This window comes from Plectropomus leopardus, chromosome 4, assembly GCF_026936395.1.
Source record: "Plectropomus leopardus strain MGB_pleo_1.0 chromosome 4, ASM2693639v1, whole genome shotgun sequence".
NCBI classification, from domain to species: Eukaryota; Metazoa; Chordata; class Actinopteri; order Perciformes; family Serranidae; genus Plectropomus; species Plectropomus leopardus.
Window position 1 is genome coordinate 1,242,501 of NC_142179.1, and position 21,156 is coordinate 1,263,656.

Here is a 21,156-nt window from a genome sequence, read left to right on the forward strand (position 1 = left end):
TGAAGGTAATTTCTTTGTCGTACTTGTGTGTTTTTTAACTGACTTCAGATCATTTTCTTGTACTTTTTACTCATTTCTTGCTAATTTTCGGGTCTTTTCTTCTTTCGTTTTCTCATCATGTTCTCAGAGGAAATCGAGACCGTTTGCTCGGGTTTCAAAGGGTTAAATACACAGCGTGCAAAGTGCCACTTGACCTGATGAAGGTCCCAGGACCGCCGTCTGCTGTGTCAGCACTGCAGCTGTTGTGGCGCTGGTTATTAACACTTTAACACCTGGATCTCCATCACTTTTTGTATGTTTTTTGTGTGTTTTTTTGTGGTTTTTGTGGTTTTTGTGTGGTTTTTGTGTGTTTTTGTGTGTTTTTCACTAAACCTCTGAAACCTGAGAACGCTGGTTTATTATATTTTTTCAAAAAATGAAATGAAAAACAAAATAAAACCGCTGCAAGGTTTTCATCTGAAGATTGCGTGAATGCCGTCATGTGAGCGTGACCTCTGACCTCAGGTGTGCTGAGCGTGCTGATGAACTGTCAGTGGCAGAGCTTACTGTGTCGCGTGGAGGCGGGGCTCCTCAACATGTTTGGCCCGGAGGAGGAGGAGGAGGAGGAGGAGGAGGAGGCGAAGAGGTCGCCGCAGTACACCGTCCAGCTCCGAGGCTGCGAGGTCAGAGCCGGGCCGGACACCGACCGCTCCCACAGGATCACACTGAGCATGCTCGGTGACCAGGTGGCGGTGCTGGAGGTGAGCCGGCGGGGATCAGGCGACAGCAGGTCGTTTTCATGCGTCCGTTCGGTCACGAGTTCGTCCTCTCGTCGTTCTTGCAGGTGAATAGTTCGGGTGAGAAGGAGCGATGGCTGAAGCTGCTGCAGGACGGAGCTGCCCATCACAGTCGCCATGACAACCACACACAGGAGCGCACAGGTGGAGCGCTCAGGTGAGACGGATCCGTCGGTCTGCTCCTCCGGTCGTTTCTTCTTCTTCGTCTTTAATAATTATTTTTCCCTCCCCAGCGGGCTGCAGACCCGAAGGTTTCCCGCCTCCAACACCTACATGGACGACCCGTTCCACCTGAGCCGACCCGGCCGAGACCAGCCGGTCTACTCCAACACCCCCATCCTGGAGTACATGGTACGCCCCACAGCGGCAACTGAGGCGGCGTTCAGACAGAACGGCCCAAAATACAAAATAAAATCTGCCTTCATGTGGTAACATTGTGAGAATGGATGAATATTTTATTTACCTGTCTGGTCATTTATATGAGTCATCTGATTATTATTCAGACGCATTAACAGAAAAACAGTAATATTCACAGTATAAATACATCAAGTACACATGAACCACCTCCAGATAAAAATACTCCACGAGGTAAGAAACCAAAAATATACTCGTATCGACACAGCCCCAAAAACACCAAACTCAGATTCAGACGTGACAAAATAAATTGTTTATCGTATCAGACGATTTTTCCCTTTTTTAATTTTTTAAAAACATTTTTGATAATATCTTATAACCACCCCAGCTAATTTCTTAGGTCGTTTTCTCCTTGCATGTTTTTTTTTTTTTTTTTGCAATATACGGGACATTTCTTGCAAAGTTGCTTGGTGCGTTACATATTTATAGATGTATATATTTGTATTTATATAATGTTAATGATAATAATAAGGATGGGTGTGTTTGCTCTGTTTCAGCTGCACAGCTCTCAGGATTCAGTCCGCTGCAGCTCCGTGTCCTCCAGAGACTCGGTGACCTACAGCAACGCCGTCTTCACCCCCCACAGTGAGTCTCTGCTCACACGGGAACTCTGCACCTTCAGAAAACACCATGAAAAAACAAAATGAAAAAGAAATTTTATTTTTTTTTAAAAAATGACCATTATGAGCAGCTGCTGCGTGATCAAACGGCACTCACATGGAAAAACTCTGAGTGTTTTTTGGAAATGTTTTGGGGGAAACTCAGTAAATGAAATCGCTAAAATCTTTTGGCACCTTCATTAACAAAAAACCCCACGGTGTTTACTTTGAGGGAAAATACCAGAAAAAATAAGAAAAAAGACTCTTATTTGTTTTAAATGAGGGTAGCTATAATTACACAAATCACAAGAAACTTTAGGAGAGACTTCAATGATCAGAAATGGAAAGATTTCGTAAATGAAATATATGAAATGGAGAAAATTACAATGAGAATTGGACACCAAACACAGATTTGAGGAAAGAAATGGATTAAATATATAAAATAAAGAAAAACATTTGTCTCAACTCATAATAATATCTCATATGTACATAACATGAAATTAATCTATTTATCAGCCGATGAAATTTGATGTGTGAAGTGTCCAGAGTGGTTTATTGGGCATATTAATTTATTCATTTATTTTTATTGATTTTTTATTTTGTATTTTTGTCTTTGTCTTTATAAAGATATATGGATATAGATAAATGTTTCAATATGTAGATATATACAGTCTTTAACCATTTTTTTGGTCTGTATTAGTTTATTTAAAAATAAATAAATAAATAAATAAGAAAATAAATAAATAAGTAAAGAAAATAAATAAACAAGTAAAGAAAATAAATAAATAATCCTAAATATGAAGATCTTCTGAATGAAATATATGAAATGGAGAAGATTAATATGAGAATTAGAGACCAAGAATGTATATGTGAAGGATTTATATATTCATTTATTCACTTTTATTTATCTATTTTTTTGTCTTTGTCTATACATATATATATATATATATATATATATAGTCTTTGTTAACCTTTTTTTATATATTAGGATTTTTTTAATAAAAAAATGCAAAAATAAATAAATAAACAAATAATTAAATAAGGAAATAAATACATATACAGATAGACAGATAGACATATTGAATAAGTAAGGAAAATAAATAAATAGAATAATTTGATTGTTTATTTGTGTTTTAGACAGGAAGTCGGTGGAGGTGGAGCGAGGCGTCCAGAAGCTGGAGCTGACGGGGAAATCGGCGGTGCAGATGAGGGCGGGCTCAGAGATTAACCTGGCGTCTGCCGGGAAGCAAAACAAACGCACGTCTTTCAGACAGTCGCTGGCCGTCTGCAGCGAGCGCGCTCAGGTGGGAGAAACACACACAGGAAATGAAAAAAACATCTGGAAAAATAAAGATTTATTCAAATTTTATACAAAAGTTAGCAATTTGATTGGTCGAGAGGCATTTCGTGAGTGCTGATATACAGTATAACATCACTGGGACCGTTAACTTCGAACTCTGCATGTATCACTCCGCTTCACGGCCGTTAAGAATCCGTTAATTAGTGTTAGAGTCAAAGTGGGATATGCTTTAAAAGTGAGGTATGTTTACAGGACGGTGTAAGCACAGGTTCAAACTGCTAGTTGGCGCTGTTATTAGCTGTTAGCTATTTGTGTTGGCGGAGCCAAAATAAAATCATTAAATAAACAAACAAATCATAATCTGTTGTCGCTTGTTACTATTAACAACTAAAAGAAGCTTATAGAGCTGTTGTATAACAGTAATATCACACTGGAGGTCGTGTATCATCACGGCTGTGATGATATACAGCACAACGGCACTCCCTCCAGTGCGATATTGCTTAAATAAAACATCTTGCTGTGAGTTCATCAGTTCAGTGCACATGTCCTCTGTTATAATGACCCACACTGTTCTGACCTCCTCTGCTCACTGGTTTCACTGGTTTCAGTGGTTTCACTGGTTTCACTGGTTTCACTGGTTTCTGTTGGTCCAGGCGGGTTTCCTGAGCCCTCTGCTGCGACGGACGGCCTCGGCTAAAACGTCTCTGAGACGAGCTCCGTCGGCGCTCTTCATCGAACACGGGAAGGTTTTCCAGAGGAGGAAGGTCAGAGGTCACACAGATCAGCAGCATTTAGAGAAGGTCCAGTTTTTGTCGTTAACTCTGCTGTTTTCACAGGAGTGGGAAACCAAAGCTGCTGCTTGACACTGACCGACCATCACCACCATCACCGTCATCAGCATCATCACCGTCATCATCATCGTCATCATCATCATCATCATCATCACTGTCATCATCATCATCATCATCATCATCATCATCATCACTGTCATCATCATCATCATCATCATCATCACTGTCATCATCATCACTGTCATCATCACCATCCCCGTCATCCCTGTCATCATCATCATCATCACTGTCATCATCATCATCATCATCATCATCTTCATCATCATCATCACTGTCATCATCATCATCATCATCACCGTCATCACCGTCATCACCGTCATCCCCGTCATCCCCGTCATCATCATCATCATCATCATCATCATCATCATCACTGTCATCATTATCATTATCACCATCACCATCATCATGATCGTCATCACTGTCATCACCATCATCACCATCATCACCATCACCGTTATCATCATCATCACCATCATCCTCATCATTATCAGCATCGCCATCATTACCATCATCATCATCATCACCATCATCACCATCATCACCATCATCACCACCACCATCACTGTCATCACGTCATCATCATCATCATCACCATCAAAAAGAAACTCTACAAACTGCAGTCCTCTCGGCTGAAGTTGTCTTGAATCCTGCAGGTTTGGAGGGCAAGTTTTCTTTAAAAAGTTCTGATTTTGGCAATTTTATTTCTTCTAAATTTTTGGGGACACGCCCCAGCCCACCCCCATTCCCTTTAAAATTGCTGGTGTTTTTAAAAACTTTGGTTGATTTTTTTTTCTTCAAAATGTTTTTGGGATTATTTTTTTCTTCAAAACTTTTTTGGGATTATTTTTTTTCTTGAATTTTATTTATTTGTGATTTTTAAAAATTTATTTCAATTTTTTGGGCAATTTTTTTATCTGAAAATTTTAAGCAATTTTGTCAATGTTTGGTGATTTTTAAAGAAAACGTGTCCTCCAAACCCATGGTCCCTACAAAATAAAAATCATCAAAATGACATAATTTATCACAGCCACACACTGTAAAAACAGAAATTATTGCTGAATTTTCAAATTTCAGGGAGGCTCGAGGTGCTAAAAAAACAGACACTTTTTGGTGATTTTTCTAAGATACTGTTGGCAGTTTTTTTTCTTTAAAACGTTTCTTCTAATGTTTTCAGGGTGATTTTTTCAAAATTGTGGTGTTTTTCTTTTTCCCCTGAAATTTTGTAGCATTTTTTTTCTCTGAAGATTTTTTTTTAATTATGATTTTTACAGAAAACATGAAAAATTGAAGTCATCATTGGATTTTCAGATATAAGGGAGGCTCAAGGAAAAATATTGTAGCTTTGGGAAGTGAAAGACACCCCCTCCTCTGATTAAGAACAGTCCCTTACACCCAACTGCACTTCAAAATAAAAGCTCTGTGCTGCAGATTCACTGTGCTTCAAAATAAAGTGTGATTTTCAGAAACTTGACATGGTTGTGAGTCCCGTGTGGAACATTCAAAGTGGACTTTTGAACATTTTCAAAGACAAAGTTGGTATTTTTTTTATAAACTAAACATTTTCTGTGTTAACTTGTTTTTGTTAACCACTAATCTAAGTTCGTACCATTAAAAGTTTTGATATTTTATTATTTAATATTGTGATGAGATCCATAACAATGATATATCGTCTTCCTGTTGCAGCGGCTGTATTTCTCTGTTTCAGAGCCGTCCGGTCTGTCAGCGCTGATTTTTCTGTCTGTATAAAACTATTAATGTTGTAAATTTCAGGTCGCACGTTTGTCTGAATTAGTTTTGTTTAGTTTGATTCCACATATTTTCTCTGACGTCCTAACTGAAATCTTTTCTACACATTATTTTTTTTATTTTAATTTTTATTATATACGCACAATGATTGTTTCTTTCCATGATGTCACTCATTTGTATAATATTTATATTTTCTGTATTTTATAATAATCTCAGGAGAATGTTTCTTTTGTCGATTTTGGGCTAAACACTGATCTGTAAAATGTTACTGTAACATTAAAAAGAAAAGGAAATTTAAAATTCTGCTTTTATTTTATTCACAAAAGTCTGATGCAGACAGAGGCGGGAGAGGATTTATTTTATTTTATTTTATTTTATTTCTTGGGTAAAGGTCAGAGTACCACAGAGTAAAAAAAACTACAAATCAGCAGTAGTTTTAAAATTAACCAAATTTTATCTCATCACTTATCCTAACCTTTATCAAGTATTAGAGATTATATTTTGGGTATTTATTTTTGTCTGTAAAATAACAAATAACTAAAGTTTCCATAAATTAGTAAAAAAAGAAAATTTCTTCTATGATGTGGTGAAATATAAAGCTGCATACAATGGAAATACTCAACTTAAATGCAAGAATCTCAAAATTGTTCTTAAGCACAATTTCTGAATAAATAATAATAATAATAATAATAATAATAATAATTCTTATTATATTATATTATATTATATTATATTATATTATATTATATTATATTATATTATATTATATTATATTATATTATATTATATTATATTATATTATATTATATTATATTATATTATATTATATTGATATTAATAATAATAATAATATAGTTATATTATATAGCACTTTTCAAGCTCCCTTTGTTTCCCTACTTATTTTGAGGTCATTTTCTTGTCACCTTTTACTGATTTCTTGAAATTTGTTTTATTGCGAAGTTGGTCATCGCCTTTTTCCGATATTAGTTTTCTTTTTTTTCCAAACAAATCATGCCAATTTGTTCAGGTTTCAAAGGGTTAAACTGTAGAGATAATCTGTCGTTGTCCTGCAGTTCCCCGTGTGTCCGTGTGGTGTCGCTGTTGAATTTCCCGAAGTGCCCAGAACATAGACTGTAAATAATAATATATATACACTTAAAACACCCCAAAATCCTAGAAATGTCCCCAAAAAGCAACAAATTTTAGGATATTCCTAATCCTAGAAATATCCTAAAATCCTAGAAACGTGTATGGGGCTGCTCTGAATGGCCCCTGGCCTCCCGTCCAGGTCCCAGTCTGGACCAGATGCATTTCTCTGGTTTTTAACCCTTAAAAACCTTTTAAAAAAGTTTGGTTTCTTTCAAAAACATCGGAGGGCGACGAGCAGCTTTATAAAAAATGGCCCGAAAATTAGCAAAAAAATTAATAAGAAATCAGTAATAAGAAAATTACTGAAAATAGTAATAAAAAAGTAAAGTAAAAAACAAACTAACTAAAAAGAAAATGACCTCAAGACAGTGCCAAAAATAATTATTCTTTTTTCTTATCAAAATGATTATTTTCTTCTCTCTTTACTTTCTTTCTGAAACATTTTTTAAAAATATATTATTAAGAATAGTTTTCTGGACATTTTTCTCTAATTTTTATTATTATTATTTTATTTTTTATTATTATTATTTTTAAATATTTATTTTAAACCAAGTCGCTCATTATGTTTTACTGTGTTTTTAAAAGAAATCAGCGAGTTTTCGCGGGTTTCAGAGGTTAAATTGCTCGTGAAAGGCGTCTAAACGCAGCGCGGGTAAACTGATTGCGGCTCGGGCTTCAAAGGGTTAAACTGTGTCGTCATGCAGTTCCCGCCGTGCCCGCGCGGTGTCGCTGTTACGCGCACCGTGCGCGCTGCTGAACTGTCCGAAGTGCCCGGATGTTATTGTAGCTAGCTCTTTTAGCAAATCGGCTAGCCGCTGCGACGCCGCTGCCTTCTGCCGCTACGGTCTGTCGCATCGGGGACATTCGACCCTTTTGACTCCCCCGGCCCGCGTAATCTGTTTTTTAACGTCGGTAACTTAACGTCGGTAATTTATCATGATAGAAGTTGACTGAACGGCTCGTTAATTTTAGGTCTTATCGCTGATTTTCCAACCGGTTTGGCGGGACTAGATCGGGTTTAACAATACGACGGAGCTAAAGGCTAACGAGCAGCTAGCTAGCAGTTTGTTTTTTCGGGGAAGCTAACGCAGCTAGCTCACCGCGGCTGTCATGGAAGACAAATCCTTCACTAAAGAGTTAGACCAATGGATCGAACAGCTAAACGAGTGTAAGCAGCTATCGGAAAACCAGGTCCGGACACTCTGCGAAAAGGTGAGTGAATCCCGAAGCAGCCCGGGTTGATTATGACTCAGTCCGGCCTCGCGCTCAGTGTGGCCTGCTGGAGAGGGGGCTCCGACTAATTCCTGGAGACGAAGTCACGGGCAAGGCGGCTATTTTCGCCCCATTTTTCGACCGGCACGCTGTAGATTTATAACGTTTTCAGTTTCTGTGAAGGTGAAATACGTTTTAACACACGACAATGTGGTAAAAACCGCCGTACGAGCCCACTGAAACACGCTAATGTGGGCCGATACACGACAACCACCGTCTCCGGTCAAACAGGCCGAAAATTCGCATATTTTACATCATTACCAGCAAATAGACGGAGCCCATTTTACAGCCTTGTTTATTATCAGAGCCGCGTTTTACCCTCAAACCACTCCTCGCAGTATGTTTGATTCTGTAGTTTTCTATCATATTTCTGACATTATAATGAAATGTGTGTTAACAGTAGTATGTGTCATGATTTGCACCGCGCCCTGTCTTTATCGATCAACCGTTTCATTGCACAAAACCTGACGAGCCTCTCAGCTTTCAGACGTCACTTCAGGGCTGCTGCAGCATCAAGATAACGAGTCCCCTTTCTGCATCATCCACCTTTCAGTGTTAGCAGAACATAAAGCAGATCCCAAAATATCAAAGCCAAGCTGCAGGGAGTTATTGTCTCCTGGATGAGCGGAGGAATAATTCAGTTTCCTTGTGAACTGAATGAATGAAAGAAAAAAGACTGAAAAGCTTCATTTGTTCCGCAAAGCATTGAAAGTGTCAGCTGAGCTGTTTATGGGCGAAAAACCTCATAAAGGTGAATGAGGGAAAAGTCAGTGAACCCTGTAAAACCTGAGCAAACTGGCTTCATTTCACTCAAAAACAGGGAAAGGAAGCAGCAAGCAACGAAGCAACAAAGAAATGTCCTGAAAGTTTACAAGAAATTAGTTAAAAAACACACACAACTAAATTACCTGAAAATTGGTACAAAACAAACGAACGAAAAACAAAAAACTGAAGAAAAAAAAGTTTAAAAATACAACAAAGAAATGACCTGGAAAAGGTGTTTAAAATTATTATAATTTTCTTAACATAATTTGAAATGAAAATTATAATAATTTTAAGCATTTTCTAATTTTAATTATGTCATATTATAATTATAAATATAGTTCTGTATCTTTTTCCCCACAGTCTTTTTTTTTTATAGCTTTGTTAAATCTACAAATTTCTTATTATTTGTGGAACATTTATTAGAAATGAGTGAAAAGTATAAGAAAATTACCAGAATATATGTTTAAAAATAGGCATAAAAGAAAACAAGGATAAAAACAAGGACCACAAAGCTGGAAAAAATGAAGATAACGAATAAACATGACTACGTTTTGCATATGTGAGAAAGAGTAGTTTTATATATAAATATTAGGTATGGGGAAAAATTTACACAGTGTAGTATTGCGATATTTTGTGTGGCAATATTGTCTTGATACAGGCCCCCCCAAGAAGCTTTTTTTTTCTTATAGAAATTATTACAATTGCAAGTACAAATTATACTGTTTGTATCCTACTAGAAAAATAAAATCAAGAGATATTTCAGCCTACAAGGTACAACATTTCTGCAGTTAAATGACTTAGGGGAGAGTAAAAAAAACCAAAACTCTATTTGTAGATAAAAACTGATGTTGATACAATATTTCCATAATTTGAAGTTGTAAAAAGGTAATCCCAATAGTCAGCATATTGCAGAACATTTAAAATCGTGATTACATATGTGGGGGCCTATGGTGATTCCCACCCATAATAAATATATATAAAGTCACCCATTACCAATAATAAAATAGAGATAAACTGTCTAAAAGTCAAGTATTATTTAATTGGTGAACTACGCAGATAGTACAGAGACATAAACATGAATAATGTATAGTTGATTAATTTATACTGTATATACAGAGGTTTCTGTTGACAGTGACAGATGATTTGTACATATTAAATAAAAACGAATACATAAAAACTTGTAAAGTTCTGATCTATAATGCGAGCGGTGGATGTTTGGTGTCACCAGCTTCTGTCTGTCTGCAAATAACAAACACTTTGATTATTCAGTGAAATGTCTAAAAATAATAATATAGCTCATCCTCAGTCAGCAGTTATGTTTTTAAACGACTGTTCAAAGATGAATATTTTTCTTACACTCTGCTGGATGGCAAAATTTGATCATTTTTCCATTTTAATAAAGCCAAATCAGTTATGTTAAACATGTAGAGCTCTCACAAAAGCTCTGACCTGTGTTTATTGGTGCTGGTTTTAAAAGTTAATGCATTATTAACAGCAGAAATACCAATAAAAGACACAGTTTAATTTATTTCATCAGTTGTTCAGCAGAAAACTGTGAAGATGTAAATGAAGGTATCCTGCCTTTCTCCCTTTTTAAGAAAACATGATTGTAAATTTAAATATATTTGGCGTTTTTTTTCTGTTGTTTGAACAAAAAGAGTCTCTTTTCTCTTATTTTTGAACATTTTATAAGCAAAATAATGGCTAAAATAATCCAGCCCTACAGAAGAACAGAAACAAAACTTGTCGTTTAACCACAGTAAAGCAATATTTTTTAGGGCTGCAACAAACAGTTATGCTTTTTGTAGATAAATCTTTCATGCTTTAGATTATTTGGTCACAAATTATTAGTGAGAAAAGCCTGTTGCAAGATCCCGGAGCCTAAAGTGAATTCATCAAATGTCTCGTTTTGTCCAACCAACATTTCCAAACCCTGAAATATTAAATTTAAAATAATGTAAGACCAACAAAAGCAGCATCTTCATATTTCAGGAAAGTGTGTTTTAATTAATTATAAAAAATAGTTGCTGATTAGTTTTCTGTCAATCAAAAATGGATTAATTAATCAAATGTTGCAGCGAAAACACGTCGTTTAGGTCTGAAAGGGCTCATACGAAAGTCATATTAAACACTACGGTGTCCTGTGAGGTCGCACAGACTTGAGCGCCTCTAAATAAGCTGTGGGTGTGTCGCTGAGGCTAAACGTGGATGCGTGTGACATGAGTTAGTGTCTGTGTGTCTGTCTGCCGGGTTTTATTTAACCTTCTGTCTGCTGATCGGACGCCTGCTCGCTCATTAAATTAATACTCTGTGTTTGTCTCCCTGCAGGCCAAGGAGATTCTGACCAAGGAGTCCAACGTTCAGGAGGTGAGTTTCCCACCTTACTGGTTCATTCCCAGTAAGACACAGCCGTTAGACACTGGGCCAGCTGCAGGCCCTCAGGGTGGACAGTTCATCTCATCTCAGGACTGATATTTAAAAAAAAACCCAACAACAACAACAAGAAATGGAAAGTAATTTTTTAAATATGTCCGTCTGGGCCTGGAACAGTTTTGGAAAAATAAATATACCCAGAAAGTTTTCGAAAATGGACTTAACGAGGTGACTTTTCAGCGTGATTTGTTTTCCTCTCTGTTCAGCGCCGTGCCAACGTCGTAGCTCCGCCGAAAACCGACTCTGACGGTTAAGTTTCCAGCTGGTGTCGTTTCTTTGTGCCGCAGATATCTCTGTTTTAAAGATGAGATTTCTTTTGTCAGAATGTGGACGTTATTCACATGTTTTTCCAAAGATTTGATAAGTAACACTTCACTGAAAATAAAGCCAGTGACCAAATCGTTTATGTTTAATGAAAAATATATCTGAAAATAAATTAGTTGCTTTGAGCAGAGTCCTTGAAAATGAAAGAGAGTGCTTGTAAAAGTACTTGAATGTCATTTTGTAATGTTTTTATGAACCCTTTACATATTCACCGGTGCTTTAACAGGGTACTCGCAGGGTCTTAAAAAGCTGCAAATTTAATATTCTCAAATATAAAAAGTTGTCAACAAAGTGTAAAATTTTGTTTACGAAGGCCTTGAATCTTTTTAGTTTATATTGTTTGTTCAGAGTTCAGACACGCGCCTCACAAAGCTACATAAATCCCATATTTTATTATTTTAAATTATGTGTTAAATAATTATTTCTGCATATTTGCATTATATCCGTTATATAACAAGTCTTGAACTTTACTTTGAAGACCCGCGGGGGTTACCCTGTTAAACCCAAGACAGTTTATCTTTGTTTAGTTAAATTTTCAGATTCTTAAAAAACAAACCAAAGTGCAAAACAACAACATGAACATCAGGCGAGACGCGAGGACAGGACAACAGACCGTTCAGACTGAAATCTTCAGCTGCTGGACGGTTTCCAAACTGCAGCAGAGAGGGAACTAAAGTCAAAATGTTGAAAGCTTTTGTGCAGGAAGTCACACATTTATCTCCTTTACAGCACAAATAATAATGTTTTATAATAGTAATACTTTTAAAGTAGCAGTGAGAGGGATTAAAGTTATCTTTTGACTAAGGTCCCTCTGTTTATAACGGCGTCTTTATAATATTTAAGAGAAAACCGGCGCGTTATGAGGAAGCTGACTCTCGGCGTTGTTCCCCGTGGCGTGTTTGGAGCAGATTATGACGGATTCTCTGCAGTCTGAACAATATCGCACCTTGTTTACTCTGTAAACTGTCTGTGCGGAGCTGCAGGCGCTCACCGGCCGCTTTTAGGAACACTGAGCTGCAGGCAAACACATAAAACCCAATATGGGATGTATTATTCAGTAATAAACACTGAAAAAACGCAGATTTGTTACAATCTGAAGTTTTGCACTTGGCTTTTGAATCGTCTTCAGTCGGTCACAGTTTCAGGTTTTCAGGTTCAGTTTCATCTGTTGTTTTACTGAAACATACAACGTCCTTTTCTCTGCTTTGTTTATTTATAATAGCCATTGTGTTTTTCATTTTTATTGAGGAAAAGGAATATTATTTCAGGGAACAAAGGACCTCTGAGACAAAACAAGTGTCCAATTAGTCTTTTAATAATAAGTTTTCAGCGTTTCATCCTGACTAATGGTGCAAGTTTATGGTTATAATGTAAAAGTAAAAATGTTAAATTCACTGCAATATGAGCTAATATTCTCCTTTTTATGAAGACCCTTTTCTTTTGCATTTCCCTGATCTGGTTTTAAATCGTGACGAAGGTCTGTGAGACAGGTTCTTAAACAAGCTTTATTGGCAAAGGTGATGGTAACAGGAAACAAAATTAAAGAGAACATTTTAAATCAAGCGAGCAAAACTTTATTATACAGCACATTTCATTTCAGGTGGAAGCACAAAGTGTGAGGTCAAAGCCAGAAACAGACCATAAAAGAAAACATATGTAATATTTTAGTATATAACACTATATTTATAACATGATATTTAATACTTCTCTATTTAAAATTATATTACCAAAGAATTATAGGAGTTTCTTTTGCTTATTTTCAGGTCATTTTATTGAAACTTGTCCTTTTTTTTCCTGTCTTGTTCGGCTTTTGTTTTTTTTAAAGGGTTAATCGGATCAGATCAGGTTAAAAGCAGAAAATAAGTAGAAATATAAAAAAATATAAGTGAAGCTTCAGTGTGAAATATGTTCTCACTCTTTTTTAATGACTGAACTTTAACTGAAACACCAAAGCTTCGTCTCGAAAGGAAACCTGTCGTTTGATCAAAGTGTTTGTTGATGACATGAAAGCGGCGCTGGCGACGTAGTGACGCTGTTACCTGTGTGCTCAGGTGCGATGCCCGGTGACGGTGTGCGGCGACGTCCACGGTCAGTTCCACGACCTGATGGAGCTGTTTAAGATCGGAGGCAAGTCTCCCGACACCAACTACCTGTTCATGGGAGACTACGTCGACAGAGGCTACTACTCTGTGGAGACGGTCACGCTGCTCGTCACGCTAAAGGTAAACACCGTCTGTGTGTGTGTGTGTGTGTGTTCGAGGGTAGAAGGAATATGAAGATATCTCACAGTCGGGGGAGAAGAGAAAAGAGGGTTTTGGTAAATTCATTTATTGTTTTCCTCACAAAAAAAAGCTCTTTTGATGCTCTTTTTAAAGCACTTTAAAAAACCTTCAGCACATTTTAACTGTGCGTTCAGGGCAGAAAATGTCAGATTAAAAGAACTTTTACATCAATAACTCGCTGCGTGTTACGTTGAATTTATGAAGAAAAACCAGCTGTTTTTCTTGTGCGCCTGCACTGTGAACAGAGACTATATGAAGACATCTGTTTTCGGGGCGTCCATCAGGGCGCCTGGTAGAGCGGGCGCCCCACATACAGACGGCAGAGACCTCGATGGCCCTTTGTCGCCCCTCTTTCATACTGTCTGAGTAAAGGGAAAATCCCCCAAAAAATCATCTCAAAAAACAAACAAACATCTGTTGACAAACTCTCACAGCGGGTGTCTCATCTGATCCCGTTTGATGTTCAGAGCTTCACACACACGACTCTTTACTCAAACTTTATTGTTATAACGCTCACGTGCTCGTTGTCGGACGTGTTTTCAATCATAATGTTTTAGAGAAACTGCACGTGTTGGAGAAAGTCACAGGAGGATCAGTGACACTCGGATTATTCTGCACGATAGAAATAAGTGGAGCGGGAAGTCAAACACAAGCAGAACTTTGTGAAGCACGAAGGTTTTTTTCTTGTAAAAACTTGAAATACAAACATGAAAAAATACTAATATTTAAGCATGAAATATCATTCTTGTGTTAAAAATGGTAATTTGCCGAAAAAGCACCTAAAGTAAAGGTCGACTTATTTGTGTTTTTTGAAGAGCTTTTCGTAGTCGACTGGATGTTGAAGTTTTTCTCTAAACGGTACGAGAGAAAAAAGAAAGTCAGACTGACATAAAAACAGAGCCGGTGAAACATTTACGTACTTAATATAACTGCATTTTTTTACGTAGCTGTTCACATGTATTATATGTGATCATATTTTGCTGCGTTCAGACGCCTTTCACAAGCGATTTAACCGTTTGAAACCTGAGTTTTTGACTCATATCTTTCGAAAACAAGTGGGGATAAAGCCAATAAGCAACTTGGCAAGAAAAGTTCCCAAAACTGCAGAAAATTAGTAAAAGCTGACAAGAAAATAACAAAAAAACGGGGGTGGGGGGATTATTGGGAAATTATCAGAAAATAAGGAAAAATGTCCAGAAAATGATATTTATAATTATAATAATTCACAGTTTAAAGGTATATTTTTTAAATATATAATATTATGTCCGTTATATAATATGTAATATTTTTTATATTTAAAATTATTTTACAACAAGATGTTTTTTGCCTTATTTTCGTGAGTAGTGTGAGTTTGGATTTGATATAGTTAGATTAATAAAAAATGTTCGCCTTTTTTTATTCTCCGTTCACTGTGGAGGGTAAAATGATATTTTAGGTCCCAGTCTGTAACTGGGACCAGTTTGTTGGTCCCTGAGTGAAGCTGCTGATCAGAGCAGCAGGTTGACTCTGTGTGTGTGTGTGTGTGTGTGTGTGTGTGTGTGTGTGTGTGTGTGTGTGTGTGTGTGTGTGTGTGTGAGTGTGTGTGGGCGTGTGTGTGTGTGTGAGTGAGTGAGTGTGGTGAGTGGTGGTGGTGAGTGAGTGAGTGAGTGAGTGAGTGTGAGAGAGACAGGAACAAACAGGATGCTTGTTTACATCCTTCAGGGGCTTTTTAGGGTCATGTGAGATTAACCAGTGACTTACTGGGTGTGCTCCAGTTAGAGACGCGGCACAGAGCGGCGCTCAGCTGGTTTTCTGCGGTTTCCTCTGTTTGAACGCCGTCAACAAAATGGCCCACGGTGAACCAGCGTCTCGAGAAAACAGAGCACGAGTTCCTTCAGCTCTGTGAACGCTGATTTAACTCTTTGAAACCTGAGCAAACATGATGGATCTCTCCTGACGGGGGGGCAAAGAGCGACTCAGCAAGATATGTCCCAAAAATTAGCAAAAAAGGTTCTGGCCCAAATGTGTACCATATCTAAGAGCACATTCAGGATGAAAAGGGCGAAAATGCAGCAAACAGTCCGTAGGGGCAAAATTTTGTTAAATAAAATGCGACAAATCTCCGAATAAAAGACTGACCGTGTTATTCTTCCTCATCTAAAGACCTCCGGTTGCTCAAACTAAAGTGAACAAAATTTTCTGTTTTTTTACTTCTTTTTTTCAAAATTTGTTGTTTAGGTTCGTTTCCAGGAGCGAATCACCATCCTGCGAGGGAACCACGAGTCACGGCAGATCACGCAGGTCTACGGCTTCTACGACGAGTGCCTGAGGAAGTACGGCAACGCCAACGTGTGGAAGTACTTCACAGACCTGTTCGACTACCTGCCTCTCACCGCACTGGTGGACGGACAGGTGGGACAATCTGCCAGGACAACTCTGTCCTCAAATGATCGACTCTCTTAGTGGACTTAATATACGTTAGAGGGCAAACGATATGGTTTCTTTAGTTTGAGTTTTACTTCCAGATTGTGTTGAAATAAAACGCTTCAGACTGAGGTGACGACAGACGGTTCTCCGGTTCTCCGGTTCTCCGGTTCTCCGGTTCTCAGGTTTGTCTCTGCAGAGGAACCTCAGTCATCGCTTGTGTTTTTATTTCAGATCTTCTGTCTCCACGGAGGTTTGTCTCCCTCTATAGACACTCTGGATCACATACGAGCTCTGGACCGCCTGCAAGAAGTCCCACATGAGGTAATAAGAATAATAATGATGATAATAACAAACTGTGTAGAGCGTCTTTATTGTTGCAGCCCAAAGTGCGTCACAGTTTAAAAGAAATCAAATAAAAACGACGGGCAGTGATAAAATATGAAAGTCGCAGTAAAAAGTACAGAGGCCAGTAAAAAAATATTAAAAATAAGAGATTTGACTTGATCAGATAAAACATGCGGACCCCCCCCCCCGCTCTGTCGGTGTTTTAGGGTCCGATGTGTGACCTGCTGTGGTCGGACCCCGATGACCGCGGTGGGTGGGGCATCTCTCCCCGAGGTGCTGGCTACACCTTCGGACAGGACATCTCCGAAACCTTCAACCACGCCAACGGCCTCACTCTGGTGTCCCGCGCCCATCAGCTGGTCATGGAGGTACAACACACACACACACACACACATACACACACACACTCAAAAAGTCATTTTCATTTGTTATTTTCTACGAAAGTTGAAAACCTTCAGGAGTCTTAAAATTCCTCGTTTATCCGACCAACCGTCCAAAAACGTGTTTGACCCTTTAAAAACAGACCTGCTGTGTGTGATCGTTGTTTGCATCATTCTGTTAAAATCCATCGAAATTAAGAACCACAGTCGTGAGAAGAAAGGCGGTGCGACGCGGCTTTAAAATAATGTGATATTTTATATATACCTCAGTGTTTTGAAATGTCGTTTAATGTACTAAAGTACTAAAATATAAATTTTTTCTGTGAACTGCAGTTACGATAAAGTTACTGCCGTCACATAATAAAGGTGAATATCCTGCTGTTGAGATAAAATTTCATAAAGTAAGGTTATAAGGAAGTTAAATAAATTACTTTTAACAGGAAAGTTATAGTTAAATAAATCACTCTGCTGTCTGTGAGGCAGAGAGACGCCGCAGAGACGGAGAGACAAAAATCGTACGAAAATAAAAGCTACAACATTCATTCTTTTAGCAGCAGAGAGCGAACGATCCTGTCATTCGCGACGCCACTGCATGACGTTACCTACGCTGCAGAAACACGCTGCGCTGCAGAAACACGCTGCAGAAACATGCTGCAGAAACACGCTGCAGAAACATGCTGCAGAAACACGCTGCGCTGCAGAAACACGCTGCAGAAACAACGCTGCGCTGCAGAAACACGCTGCAGAAACACGCTGCAGAAACAACGCTGCGCTGCAGAAACACGCTGCAGAAACATGCTGCAGAAACAACGCTGCGCTGCAGAAACACGCTGCAGAAACAACGCTGCGCTGCAGAAACACGCTGCAGAAACATGCTGCAGAAACAACGCTGCGCTGCAGAAACAACGCTGCGCTGCAGAAACACGCTGCGTAAAATTTTATGAAAAAAAGACTGAATTTTGTAGCATTTTTAAAGACAAAATTTCAGTTCTTTCATGAGTAATTATGGTTTATTGACATAAGCTTTTAGCTCAGGATGTGCAGATTGGAGCATTATGATATGAAGCATTTGAAAACGCTCCAAAAACAAAAATAAATAAATAAATGGATAAAAACAAAGCAGGCACTGCAGAACCATTTCTATTACAGAGTTCAAAGGGTTAATTTACAGTCTTGTATGAAAAAATGTGCATCATAAACTCGTGTGTGAGACACTTTAACTGACTTTTGGCATTTTGCATAAAAAAATAAAATATTTATTTAATCAACACATCCATCAGTGGAATGAGGAACAGCCGTGCTGATTGTCATTCGGATTTTTTTTTTTTTTTTTGGAAATGTAAAAAAACACTCGTTTGATTCCAACTGATGGAAAACCACAAACGCACGTTTGATATTTTTCAGCTTCAGTGTTTTTATTTTAGTCGAGTTGACTCTGACGTGCTCCCCCACAAGTGGACTGAAGGATCCCAAAACCCTCGCGTCTCCACGGCAACGCAATATATTAAAAGTTGTGCGGGTGCAGTGCTCCTCCAGCTTCTGTTTCTGCAGCAGTTTCACTCCCACTGTGCTTCACCCCGACACACACACACACACACACACACACACACACACACACACACACACACACACACACACACACACACACACACACACACACAGTCTGCAGCTGCATCAGTGACGATTTTAACTCATTTATATTATTTAAATAAAGATGTCATTGATCAGAGGAGAATCTTTTCATCGTCAGGAGACGCAGAAACAATTGAGCGAAATGTTTTCGATCGCCGGATGTGATTGTTTCTCTCTGCTGATGAATCCAGTAAAAACGTTTAACCGCGTCTCATCGCACCTTCAGGGCTACAACTGGGGCCATGACAAGAACGTGGTGACCATCTTTAGTGCTCCAAACTACTGCTACCGCTGTGGAAACCAGGCAGCCATCATGGAACTGGACGACACTCTGAAATACTCTTTGTAAGTATGGAGACTTTTCGGGAGTCCGACTTCATGTTTGAATAGAAAATGACAAGGAGGCTTCACAGATGTTTTTCTTTTGTTCTTATCTACATCATGTCAAAACCTCATCAACTGCACGTCGCTATTAAACTATCTGAGTCATTCCCAAAAGAAAAAATACAGTAAAATATGATGAATAATACAGTAACATTGTGACAAAAACCAATAAAATCATGACAAAAAATATGGCAAAATAGAGTAAAACATACCAAAAAGATAAGGATAATCAAAGCCAAGAATACAGTAAAATCATATCAAGCTATTGTAAAATCATGACAAAAATACATTGTTGTTCATTGTTATTTGTATTGTTTATTTTTTCTGTCGGTGTTCACATGCACGTTATTTACTTTGGTATTTTGGGCGAAAACAGTCAAATTACTGTCACTCAAAAGTGTAATTTCAAAAATACCAGGGACAATAAATATATATTTTTAAATACAAATAAATGAGCTTAGTTAGTTATTATGATGTGCATTTATACTTAAATACTTAATAGGTAATAATTGTGGAATTATGAAATAAAAGTCCCTGAAATAAATGTAAATATAAATAGTCCTTTTACACTTTTTTTTATAAAAATAAATAACCTTATTTAAAATATCAAATATATATAATTCTATATCTGATTTAGCCATGTATATATTTATACTGTCAGTTAGTTATATATTTATTGCCTCATTTATTTTTAGGATTTATGTCAGATGTATTTATTTTAATTTTTTTAATTGCCTTAATTTTCACATTAAAAGTCTGCTTCCTGCATCAAACGTTTATAAATTAATGTTGTATTATTTTAACGATGTCGTCGATAACGAACTCTCTCTGCCTCCTCAGCCTTCAGTTTGACCCCGCCCCCCGCCGCGGCGAGCCCCACGTGACCAGACGCACTCCTGACTACTTCCTGTGAATGTCCAAAGCCATCCCTGTCAATCATCCACGAAGCTCCACCCCCCTCCTCCCCACCCCCACCCCTTCATTTTGGATGGAAAGAAGATATTAATAATAAAGATGATGCTGTACCGGGAGAATAGAAACAAACGATTGGCTGACAAACCAAGATTTAAACAAAAAGAGCGAAACGTAACGAGCGGCCCCCTCTACGGTCTTGTTTTCGATATGCTGTCATTAACGCTGTGCTTCTGGGGAAAACCAACACGTACAACTATGATCTGTTTTCTTTCTTTTCTTTTTTTTTGTTTATTACATGTTTGAAAACGAGATAATAAAACTACCAACGTGGACCAAATGTGCCATATTCTGATCCTTTTACAACATGTACAACGCGCAATGTTTCTTTTTGTTTTTCTGTTTTTGTTTTGTTTTAGACCAGCACTAAAACCCGACCTACCTGACGACGTCACCACACCACACACCTTCATGGCATATGTGCTTTTTTCTGTTGCAAGAATAATTTTAAAAAAGGAGAAAAAAAAAGGAAAAAAAGTTTGCTTCAAGTAGTACAGCTGTCAGTTTAGCTGTCCAGGCTGCAGCCGGTGGTCATCTCAGCAAGTATATTACTGTAATTTGAATAAAGACAACAGACGTATGAAATAAAAATGTCCTATTGACAAACTACTGCCACGTGTCCCTGTCTTTCTTTAGCTGCGTTTGTACTTCGGTCAAACATTTTGGGAAAATAAACACGTAAACGTGGTTTCTTTCAGGAAAATCTCAGCACCACGTCACGTTTAGGTTCACTCAGAAAGAAATTTAAGAAATGAGATTAAATGCTCAAATAAATATAACAGTTATGGTTTAGAGATGGATTTCATTTATTTTATTAGAATTAGGATTTCATCACAAGACAAGGTAAAAAAACAAATTATTACCAAAAAATGCAGTAAAATCATGTATTATTGTCATGTATTATCAGAAAATGTAAAGTCTCGATGAAACTACAGTAAAATAATTTAAGTGTGAAATTATTTTTTTTAAAGAGTTAAATCGTGTAAAAATAAATGATTACAAAATAGTTATTACAGTAAATTCATTACAAAATGTGCAGTTAAATTATGAAAAGATTACTGAAATGTAAATGTCACAAAAGAAGTAATAAAAATACTGAAATAATTTTAAAAACAGTGAAATTATC

General features: G+C 37.5%; 2 protein-coding genes across 2 annotated transcripts in view; both read left to right on the plus strand.

The window, feature by feature from the left end:
- Nucleotides 1–5,986, plus strand: part of LOC121966183 (actin filament-associated protein 1-like 2) — a 23,025-nt gene extending 17,039 nt beyond the window's left edge. The window contains exons 10-16 of the mRNA XM_088076202.1: nt 505–740; nt 824–933; nt 1,010–1,127; nt 1,688–1,775; nt 2,927–3,093; nt 3,743–3,853; nt 3,926–5,986. Of these exons, the coding sequence (XP_087932328.1) occupies nt 505–740; nt 824–933; nt 1,010–1,127; nt 1,688–1,775; nt 2,927–3,093; nt 3,743–3,853; nt 3,926–3,952 (857 nt within the window). The 3' untranslated portion in view covers nt 3,953–5,986. The remainder of the gene's footprint in view (nt 1–504; nt 741–823; nt 934–1,009; nt 1,128–1,687; nt 1,776–2,926; nt 3,094–3,742; nt 3,854–3,925) is intronic.
- A 1,641-nt stretch (nt 5,987–7,627) lies between these two features.
- On the plus strand, nt 7,628–20,641 carry LOC121938043 (serine/threonine-protein phosphatase 2A catalytic subunit beta isoform). Its single transcript, XM_088076203.1, has 8 exons — nt 7,628–8,047; nt 11,201–11,239; nt 13,681–13,851; nt 16,129–16,302; nt 16,549–16,638; nt 16,869–17,030; nt 18,901–19,019; nt 19,899–20,641. The coding sequence occupies exons 1-8, from the start codon at nt 7,946–7,948 to the stop codon at nt 19,969–19,971; spliced, it is 930 nt and encodes a 309-aa protein (XP_087932329.1). The 5' UTR covers nt 7,628–7,945; the 3' UTR covers nt 19,972–20,641.
- The last annotated feature ends 515 nt before the right edge of the window (nt 20,642–21,156 follow it).

Bases quoted from the DNA above. Each gene is read 5' to 3' on its own strand.
- LOC121938043 (XM_088076203.1), top strand. From the start codon at position 7,946: ATGGAAGACAAATCCTTCACTAAAGAGTTAGACCAATGGATCGAACAG. The intron at 11,240-13,680 runs GTGAGTTTCCCA...CTGTGTGCTCAG, and splicing joins AGGAGTCCAACGTTCAGGAG to GTGCGATGCCCGGTGACGGT. The intron at 13,852-16,128 runs GTAAACACCGTC...TTTGTTGTTTAG, and splicing joins CGCTGCTCGTCACGCTAAAG to GTTCGTTTCCAGGAGCGAAT.